The 10,472-nt window shown below is 37.4% G+C and overlaps 2 protein-coding genes across 2 annotated transcripts; one reads left to right on the top strand and one right to left on the bottom strand.

The window, feature by feature from the left end:
- Positions 1-3,088: 3,088 nt before the first annotated feature.
- On the top strand, positions 3,089-8,516 carry LOC110037801. Its single transcript, XM_020742517.1, has 2 exons — positions 3,089-4,503; positions 8,423-8,516. The coding sequence occupies exons 1-2, from the start codon at positions 3,301-3,303 to the stop codon at positions 8,426-8,428; spliced, it is 1,209 nt and encodes a 402-aa protein (XP_020598176.1). The 5' UTR covers positions 3,089-3,300; the 3' UTR covers positions 8,429-8,516.
- On the bottom strand, positions 5,116-6,467 carry LOC110037802. The gene is made up of 3 exons (XM_020742518.1): positions 5,931-6,467; positions 5,776-5,839; positions 5,116-5,444 (listed from the first exon to the last, which is right to left on the bottom strand). The coding sequence occupies exons 1-3, from the start codon at positions 6,330-6,332 to the stop codon at positions 5,275-5,277; spliced, it is 636 nt and encodes a 211-aa protein (XP_020598177.1). The 5' UTR covers positions 6,333-6,467; the 3' UTR covers positions 5,116-5,274.
- Positions 8,517-10,472: the final 1,956 nt, after the last annotated feature.

The raw sequence follows: 10,472 nt of genomic DNA, 5'->3' as shown, positions 1-10,472 counted from the left end.
ATGTTAGAGGCTTTGGGAAATGGGTATTTTAATTAGGGAAGTAGTTTTGAGGTTTGGGGAAGCTTTTGGAATGATCAATTTATAGTTTTAAGGGAGTTGATGAAATGACCAAGATTCTCTTGATTTCAATAGAGAAATTAAATTTTTGTGGTTGGTTTAAAGACTTAGGACTTAGGAATGATGGGGATGAGCTGCTTCGTGTGAGTTTAGGAAGAGTGTGGAGTGATTTTGACAGAGGGGTGGTCTATTTATAGGCCCGACCATGGTGATCAATTAGCCAAATCAAGGGGCTCTAAGGTGGCGCTTATGTGCAGGAAAGACAGGGGCTAGTGTTCAATTGAAGCTAGCCACATTGGATAGGTGAAATTTTGAGTTTGACCATGGTGGTGCCTCTCGACCTTAGGTTTTCAGGTGGCTAGGTTGGCCAGTCAGACCATGGGAGGTCATCATCTCACTGTGGGAGGCCAAGGGTGGAAATTTGTGAAGAAAATTGTGTCCAAGCATCAGTAAGGGTGTTTAATCAAAGTGGAAAGGGGTTTAGGCTTGGTTTGGGTTTGACTTAGGCTAGGTTCATGGCAATTGATTTGGCTCACTTCCCATGGTGGCTAAGGTTGATGGTGATCACCTGAATTGGTTTGGCTAAGTCCCCATCATTTGAATTTAGATTAACTTTAGGTTTAAGTGAAACATTAGACTGGTTAAGCACTTTGAGGGAATCATTAAAGAACATCCACTTTTTCCATTTAAGGCATGGTGGACTTTTCATGGCTCAATTGTGGCTTGGAGGAGAGCTCATGGCTTGCATATGGCTTGGGTATTTTCATGGAGAGGGAATTTAGAAAGAAATAGGAAATTTATGAGTTGTCATGAAGCCATTAATTTCAATCATTAATTTTAGAATTTAGCATTTGATTTTAATCAAATGGATGGAGAGAGAATTTCATGTCATGTGTGCTATAGATTTTGAAAGAGATTAAAAGTTGGGCTTAGGTAGGTGGGCCTTTTAGGATGAGTTAAGAGAAATTGAATTTGGGCTTGGATTTGGGCCTTTGAAATTGATCATGGCTTTCTTTAGAAATTAATTGTGAAGAATTTTATGAAGTCATTACTCATTGCAATGAAATTTAGGACTTAAGACATGGTGACTTTTAGGTTTAATATGAATGCTCAATTTCGGGAAATTTTGGGGAATTTGATAAATTTAGTGGAGTTTGGAGAATTTGGTGGTTGACTTTGGGCTTGAAATTTGGTGAGATTAGGTTTGAATTTGAAATTTAGTGGAGCTGGAAAGAATTTGGGGTAAATTGAGCAATTTTGGGCATTTTGAATTATTTGACAATTTTAGGGTAATTTTGAGAAAATTGGAACAATTTTGAGAAAATTTTCAAAATTTTGGCAATTTTGGTTAATTTTTGGAATTTAGGGGTATTCTGGCCATTTTGGTGATTTTGTGGTATTTTGAGGGTTTTGGTATAATTTTGGGTAGTTTGAGTTAATTTTAGATGGATGTGGGTAAATTAGGGTTATGATGAGTGGATGGGGTATAAGGCACCTTTAGGGTTTGGTGGTACTATAGGAACCCATGCTTTAAGTTTCAACAAGTTGGTCACCAAGCACGCAACCAAATGGTGAGGGTCTAAGATCACCCATGTGAGCCTTCATAAGAGAGTTCATAATTTGCTTCAAATTGTGGTGATGTATTTAATATCTATGTGAATTGTAGTGTGTATATTATAGTGTATGTGGTGTATATGAATGCGCAAGTCACAAAGGGTTTCCCTAAGGCCTTGTGATCCTATGAGAACTCGTATTTGAGTCTCCACATATTAGCCCTAGTCATCTCAACTAAGAGTTGAGGACTTGGAACCACCCATATGAGGCTTTAAAAAGAGTTAAGAAATGTCTTGAATTTCTAGGTGGGGTGGGTATCCTCACTAGTCTCCTAAGATAGTCATTAAAAAATCCCTATGGCTAGATCCCAAACTCTAAGAGAAGAATTTTGACATTACCAAAAAAGAGGTCAACAAGGCATTATTTACTGAATATGGAATTAAACATCGGATCGCCACAACATATCATCCCCAAACTAGTGGTTTAGCGAAAGTTTCTAATTATTAGATTAAGATGATCTCGACAAAAACTATCAAACCTAATAGGAAAGATTGGTTTTTGAAATTAAATGATGCATTATGGGCCTACAGAACTACATAAAAAATATCCATTAGAATGTCTCCATATAGGCTCATAGTTGATGAAGCTTGTAAGCAACAAGTAGAATTGGAACATAAAGCTTGTTGGTTGTTAAGGAGTTCAATTGTATATGCCAACTGATTGAACGAGCCAAGCCATCCGAGCCAAGAGAACTAGACAAAAATCGACCGAGCCAAAGGGAGGATAATAAGATGAATGGGTGATATAAGTGTAAGCAATCCGACAAGAAACGAGGTGAGAGCCTGAGCAATCAGTTGTCGAAAAGCCAACCCAATAGAAGAGCTAGTCCCGCAAAGCAACTTCAACCATCGTACAGAGACCCGAAGACTCCTCACTAGGGATTGAAGATAGTTAATAAGGCTGGATCAACCCACCAAACCTTACTGACTAGTCTAAGCTAACCAAGCTAACGTTGTTGATTCAAGTCATCTAAGCTTAACCTACTGTGCCAAAGGACCTCCGCATAATACCAAAAAAACTCCAATACAGATCCTCTTCAAATGGGAGTAAAAATATAATATCACTATTGTACTACCTCCTCTATAAATAGGGAGAATCCATTTCATGAAGAAACATCACTACTAACTATTGTTCACCTCTCGCTCCATATTTATGCTCTATTTATGAGTATGATTTACAGACAATTTTAGATTCAACATAAATAAACATTACATATGTGTCTCCAATTTCTCTTTCTTGCATTAATATAGTGAAAAATAATTAAATTTCTAGGTTTTAATAATTTTTATTTTAGCCACGTTTTGGAGGTGGTTGTTTTATTTTCAAATTTTATAAATTCAAGTGTATTATAATTTTTGAAAGCCAAAATAATAAAATTTTCTTATGAGGATATGGACTTTAAATGGTGCGACTTCCGTTGGTTCTTCAGAACGGATGGCCGCCTAAACATTTCCTAGTCCGAAATGCTGAATCTTCCGCTTCCATTCTTCGACATGCGCCAAGCTCGAAACCTAGATCTCGCTTTCTCTGGCATGGAATGAACCATAAGGTCATTGAAATTCATGAACACAGAGTTTCAAAATATTCTCATCTTTTATGCTGTAATATACGTATTTTTAATCTCGAAACATGGAGTTCACTTTTCAAGCTTCAAGGAACAACTCCAGTATCTTCGATCATTTCTCAAGGCTGCGTAAGCCGAGATCCGCTGGATTTTTCTCCTCTGGAGAAAACCCTAAACTAATTCAGGATCCCGAAAATGAGAGCTCTGAAGATGGAGGCGTTGGTTGCTTTGATGATAGCCGAGATCGTAAAATCCATCCCCATCCTTTGAAATATGTCCACTTTGCAGGTCCAGAAGATTCCGAAGAAGTCATTCTTTCAAAGCTTTTTGATTCCGTCTCTGCTCTCAAATCTGCTTATGTTCAGCTTCAGCAAGCTCACATCCCCTACGAGTCCCAAAAAATCCGAGCTGCATATCAGCTTGTAGAATCTGAACTACACTCGATTTCCGAACTGGAGAGTTCTTATACAGAATTTCACGGAAACAGGACAGCAGCTTTGCCATCTCTCCATGCGGAGCTTGAGGAACAAAAGAAGCTTGAACAGTTACAGAAATGTGCATCGATGGCCAAGGATTCTGATATACAAAAGCTGAGGTCAAAGATTAAGTTGGTGATTCAAAGAAATGAAGAGCTGGAAAATTTGATCAGCAAGACACATTTGCCTGATGTGGAACTGTTTCGAACCAACCAGGATTGGACGCCTCAATTGTTTTCCAAAGTCTTCATGTTGGCATCTAAATCAATTCATGATTTCACAAAGCTGCTGATTCACTTAATGAAGGCATCTGGATGGGATCTCGATCTAGCCGCTAATGCTATCTTCAACTCAATCTCCTATGCGGAAAGATCTCACAAGAAATTTGCGTTCGAGGCTTTTCTCTCCCAGAAAATGCTCACCTGCACGCTTGATGAATGCTTCAATCCGTATAACTTCGAAAAGATTATGCGCTTTGCAGACCCCTTTGAAGCTCTGATGCAAGAACCAGATTCTGGATTCGGGAGGTTTTGTCGATCCAGGTATTTAGAGGCAGTTCCTTTGAAGTTGGAGGCCTCATTCTTTGAGAATTTGGATCAGAGATCTTTCGTGCTAAGTGGTTGGCATCCAAGAACGCCGTTTTATGAAGGGTTTGTGAAAATGGCGAGAAGGGTTTGGGCTCTACAGATTATTGCACATTCCTTCATTCCAAAAGCTGAGATCTTCTTTTGCGAGAGAGGGACAAAGTTTTCTAAAAGGTATATGGAAAGTGTGGTCAACATAAGTCATCAGGTAATGCCAACTGAAGAGCTGAGATTAGATGTTGGGTTTACAGTTATGCCAGGGTTTAGTATTGGCAGCCATATCAACCGTTGCAAGGTTTATCCATGCAGGATAGGCTCTTAAGAAAAGCTATTTATATCGGTTAGAATATATATATATATAATATATATATATATAGTGATTTAGGATGTGGAAGTAGTTCTTGTAGACCTTTCCCATGTGAAAGAAAACATGAGAACTACAGAAAATTTGTAATATCAGCATTTTGATTAGTACTCTTAGCTTTTTTATATAATTAAAGTATAACACCTAGAGTTTGATGTTTACATACATAACGCTTAAATCTTTGACATCATATCAAAAATATCTTTATTACTAACTTCTTTTTAAGCGAATGACACTTTTTTTTGCATAGATTTTGATGTGACTATGAAATTAAAGTGTTACCAATGTGCATATCAAACTCTTCGTATCAAATATGTAAATACATTAGAATTGTGTGTTTAGTATGTAAATTTTCCTAGATTTTATTTATTTATTTTTTCACCTCAGTTTGTATGGATCAAGACAATATAAGCAGTAATACTCCTTAGATGAAAATGAAGGAATAGGACATCTATGTAGTATCACCTGATTGAAATACAATAAAATTTAAATGACTTTTTGAAGCTATCAAAAGTAGAGTAATAGCCCGTCTTAAACAACAAATGTAATATGTATCCTAAAGCAACAAAATCATATGTTTTGTAAAGGAGCGGTGCAATGAATAACATGAAAGCCTCATCTTGAGAAGAGCTTGAAGAAAAAGTTGTTGGATTTGGATTTCCCCAAGCATGCCACATGAACATATTTTCCGAACCTGTCAACTTGCCTTGGCTCTCCTCTGGTATCTGTCTTGCAAATCTTGCATGTCTTGTCCACCCAGCCTTCTTCCACATATTGGCCTTCAACTGTGAGTTTCAACAAGCAGTTTAACGAGTTTGCAGTAAATAGGTAAGTTTGTTCCAAGCTTTTATAAGATTTGTTTATCCATGAATTAGATTAATTGTCTGTTTAGTCAACTCGCTTAGAAGAATTTAGGATAAATGTAAATTTAAATTTAGAGTGATGAAAAAGAAATAAAACTTTCTGCTGAATATTTGCTCCACAATTTATCTTTTCCCAACAACTTCATTGCTCAGGATTCCTCTCAATCTACTTTTTCACAACGAAGATGAGCCTCTTGTAAGATGGCCCGTGTCCCCCAAGCTTAAAAAACATAATCATAACAAACAAGCTCACCATCAACATAAGATTTGAAGAAATCCTTGTACGTGCCGCCAATCTTCCTCCGAAGGGCGCCATACTAAACAGAGATACACTCCTAGTTCTTAGTAGAGTTGCAACATAAAACAACCAATCAAAGCAATAATGAAACATCAACCAATCCTTAATACCTGCTCTCGGTTCATCTTGCCTCCAGATTTGGTGGCCTCCTTCGCATCTTCAATAAGCTGGGCATCTTGAGAGGATCTGGCCTGGGAGAAATCTAGAGCCTCTGTGATGCTGCTAAACAGAGAAGGCTTGCTTATTTTCAGCTCGCCTTCCTCCCCCTTCTGCTCAGCCGTAGCCCAGATCCCTCCAGCTCTAATGGTAGCTCTGTTGCATCTAATGGCTATGGTTTTGGAGGACAAACCTATCAACGGGGGAAAGCAGTTATTGGAAGAGGAGAGAGGAAGGGCCCTCATGCCCATGCTTACCGTTCCACTACCTTGCTGCTGCCTTGAAACTGAAGAAATTATGTGTGAAGAGGAAAACCAATAAACAGCCCCAGTAATGTCTTCTCTGTGAATGTTCATAGACAAACATGGAAGGACGCAATTGTGGCACGTGGTCGCTGTGATGCCATCGTAGACGTGGCATAACCCAACCGGATAAAATTTGAATGGTTTCCAAGTAAAGCTATCTATAGATGTGGTGTTGCTTTGTTGGAGACAATGCCACAGTTTCCAACTCAGCCATAGGAAGGGTAAAGTATCAAAATAGTTCTCTAAATATTTATTTATATGGGTCAATCTAGCTCTAAAATTTTAAAAAGTGTTAAATTAATCAAAAATATGCTAAAAATGGGTTAGGCGGGCTAACATCGCTAGCGGGATGGTGTTCGTCTAGACTTGCTAGCGACGTCCTTGTGCCCACTTACAAGCCAATGATGCAGCAGGTGCCTGCATGCCAATGTTTCACACACGCACATGCTTGAGTGCCAGTGGAGCACATGCTTGTGCCTGCAATCTAGTGGATGTGCCGCCTCGTGCCGGAATGACAGTGATGAGCGTGTGCACGCCCGCATCTTGTGAGGTAATCGGTGATTTTGGGGGTTTCCTATTTTTTTAGAAGTTTTCCCCTTTTGCACTATTTTTAAAATAAAAATTATATACGAAGCTAATTAAAATGAGATTCGTTAAAAAGTTTGAATCTTTTCCTTCAAAATTTCACCCATATTTTTTTACTTGCTTGGACCTTTACATACGCCACCTTGAGGAGTATTGGAAGGCATACCTTTCCTCCCTCTAGCTTGTATTCGAAATGATGAAGCTTTAGCTTTCCCTTGTAAATTAAAAGGGTTTCCTATTTTTGTTGGGTGGATTGAACTTAAAGGAGGTGAATACCCATGATCCTACGCTGAGGCAAGAATTTTCCTTGAAAAAGGTGTTGTCTAATCTCGTCAAGCATATCTTGGAGGTGATTAAGGCTCATACTCCATGATGATGCAACTATCTTCCCTTGAAAAATGTGATGATCGACGTCATTATATATACCGAGTTTGAGGCGATCAAGGTAAGTAGACCTATGTCGAGGCAACTGTCTTTAATTGAAAAACGTGTTAACCAGGCTCATTAAACATAACGGGTTGGAGGCATCCAGGCCATTAATTCTACAATGAGATAACTTTTTTATCATAAAAAAGGTGTTTATCAATCTTATCAAAATAGATGTAGTTTGGAGGAGATCAAGTTCTCTAGTCCTCCAATGAGGCAATTGCCTTCCCTTAAAAAAAATGTTGAACAACCTCAATGAACTATCCTATTTAGAAGCGATCAAAGCTCATAGTTTTAAGATGAGGCAATTGTCTTACCTCAAAAAAGTGTCAACATGCCTCATCAGATAGACTGGGTTGCAGGCGATCGAGGCATATAGTGCTGCGTCAAGGAAAATATGCTACCTTAAAAAAGGTGTTGATTTACCTCATTTGATAGACTGTGTTGGCGGTGATCCAAACTTGTATTCTTATGAAGAGGTAACTATCTTAACTTGAAAAAGGTTTTGAATGACTATATCAAAAAAATTGGGTTTGGAGGTGATTAAGGCTCATAGTCTTATGATAAGGCAACTGTCTTCCCTTTGAAAATGAGTTGACTACCTTCATCAGGCAGATAGGGGCAGATAGGGTTTAGAGATGATCAAGACTTGAAGTCCTAGAATGATGATTATCGAACAACTGTGGACCTGAAAACAGAAAAATAGTGGAGGCTGGACTACACTGATGATGTTCAAGAATGACAATAGTTGGGTGATTGTGTTCCAATAATGGTAGTTGTCAAGTGTTATTGTCTTAACAACTGTGTCAACCCATTGATAATGGTTTAGAAGTATGGCAACATGACGATAGTGCTTTAGTATAGCTGCATCCTGACAATAGTGGTTTAGCGTGATGGTGGCCCGATAGTGGTGGTGCATCATGGCAATGGCCAAATGACATTGGTTAAGCACAATGGTGGCCCAATGTTGGTAATCCCGATGATAACGATCCAACACAATGGTGGTTTGATGATAGTGGTGACTCATTGCATGATATGTCCTTGGATATACTTAATTTCTTTTTTATTTTACACATTTTTTTTAATGAAACTGCACTTTAATGTAAGGTATTTTTCTGTTTATGATGCAGGTATAGCAGGTAGAAAAAATGGAATGAATTTGGACTGATTTGGAGGGAAATTGAACCAAATGGAGCAAAAGCGTTGATTATGGCCTAGCGCATAGAAGCCCACTTTTGGGCGCCAAGGTGTTGCAAGAACATCATGGCGCCAGGTACTTGGCGCCTAAGCTTTTTGATGCAGACAAAGAACATGGCGCTCAAGCACATATATGGTATTCTTATTGTGTGTAATATTATCTGATTGTTGTTGTATATACCTATTTGGTTAATTTGCTTGGACTGAATAAAGTTTTTTTTGGTGTTTAACATTTGTAGTGAGTAGATTTCTTATACATTTCTCTTGTGATGGATAGGTTAGATTAGTAGGGTTGCGAATGCTTTGAATTGATCTTTAATTTCATGTGATGAGTATATTTTTATACTTAATTTAGTTGTTGTAGTGGACATATAACCTGTTAAAATTTGTTGTGACCCATTAAGACTCGTTAGTGCGATGGATAAACAACATATAATACTCTCATTATGCGAGTGGCTACGAAAGATGAGTCATTAGGGCAATACAACTTAGGGAAATAGGATTTGATGGGTGTACATTAGGGATTCTAGGGTGACAGGATAGAATTCTAACCAATTTGATATGGGGTTTAATGAAATAAAGCTAGATTAGCCAAATTGAGGGCATAAATTGGAGACTTTAGAGCGACAAACAAGAAATGTAACTAATGTAATCTAGGGTTTTAGGATTTAATATTATGTTAACCAAACTTCTTTATACACTCGACAGAGGGTAAAAAAGAGGAATGCTTCTGTTGTCACGACGATATTATAATTCTTAGAATTAACACAAACAATCTACCTATGATATCTCAAGAGAAAAGTATCTTTATCAATCTTGAATTTCACCTGTTTAATTGTTATAGGCAAGTTTAATTTAGGAGTAGAAACCTAACTTTGGATTAATTATTACAAAAAACTACCTTTAGTGATTTTCCAAACTAGGACCTTAAAGTAGTATGCTAGAATTGACCTTAAGGTTGTTATTACTACAAAAGCTTCTGAAAACTTTTCTACCTTCCTTGTGGGATAGACATTCCGAACTCACTTAGAGCTCAATATTACGAAAGTGATACATGCATTTACGTAGGTACCCTCACACTTAGATCAAGAGTTTGAGTTAAATTAAATTATCATTAAAGTGTTGGTAGCTGCTGGGGTCATCAAGCTTTTCTGGTAACTTTGTCGGGAAGAGTGAAGAAAGAAAGAGTCGGTAAGAGAAACTTAAGGATATCTTTAGTTAAAATTGTAAGACTTAGATTCAGAAATAGAAGTAGCACTTAGTAATTTTAGTTACTGTGTGAATTAAAAAAAAAGAAACTAAATCCGAAAAATACCAAAAATATTTTTTGATACCTATCATATTTATTAAACCTTTAGAATTGAATCCATAGTTCATGAACTGCAGACCTTGAACCCTATGATTCAGAGTAGATAAAACTGTTAGGAGGATTAGAAAACAGAGAATACCCCAAATTTTTTTTGTAGAAATGGCAGATCATCTAGTTATTAAGGATCCAGTCAATGTTCATAATGCTAATAGACCTTTGAGGGATTATGCAAACCCTAAAGTGGATGAAATTCATTTAAATATGCAGAATCTTGCCATAGCGGACAATGCTTTTGAACTTATGCAATAATTCAGATGGTACAAAATAATCAATTTGGTGGATCTCCATCTGAAGGCCCTAACTTACACTTAGCAAGTTTCTTAGAAATATGTGCTACATTTAGATATGATGGTGTTTCTGATGATGAAATTACACTTATACTTTTTACATTTTTCCTGAGGGATAAAACTAATTTGTGGCTCAATTCATCAGCATGGGGTTCAATTAGGACATAGGGAGATTTAGCCAAAAACTTTCTAGCTAAGTATTTTCCATCTTCTAAAATCGCTAAGTTGCGGAATGATATCACTTCATTCTGTCAGCATGATGAGTAATTAATTTATAAAGCTTGGTAATTATTTAACAAACATCTTAGAAAGTGTCCACATCACACA

This window comes from Phalaenopsis equestris, unplaced genomic scaffold, assembly GCF_001263595.1.
Source record: "Phalaenopsis equestris unplaced genomic scaffold, ASM126359v1 Scaffold225266, whole genome shotgun sequence".
Taxonomy (NCBI): Eukaryota; Viridiplantae; Streptophyta; class Magnoliopsida; order Asparagales; family Orchidaceae; genus Phalaenopsis; species Phalaenopsis equestris.
This window is presented reverse-complemented; position numbering and strand designations above follow the sequence as displayed.

Coding starts and splice junctions, on each gene's coding strand:
- LOC110037802 (XM_020742518.1), bottom strand. CDS start 6,332: ATGAACATTCACAGAGAAGACATTACTGGGGCTGTTTATTGGTTTTCC. Junction 5,840..5,930: donor GCAAGATGAACCGAGAGCAG/GTATTAAGGATT, acceptor ATCTCTGTTTAG/TATGGCGCCCTTCGGAGGAA. Junction 5,445..5,775: donor CTTCAAATCTTATGTTGATG/GTGAGCTTGTTT, acceptor TGAAACTCACAG/TTGAAGGCCAATATGTGGAA.
- LOC110037801 (XM_020742517.1), top strand. CDS start 3,301: ATGGAGTTCACTTTTCAAGCTTCAAGGAACAACTCCAGTATCTTCGAT.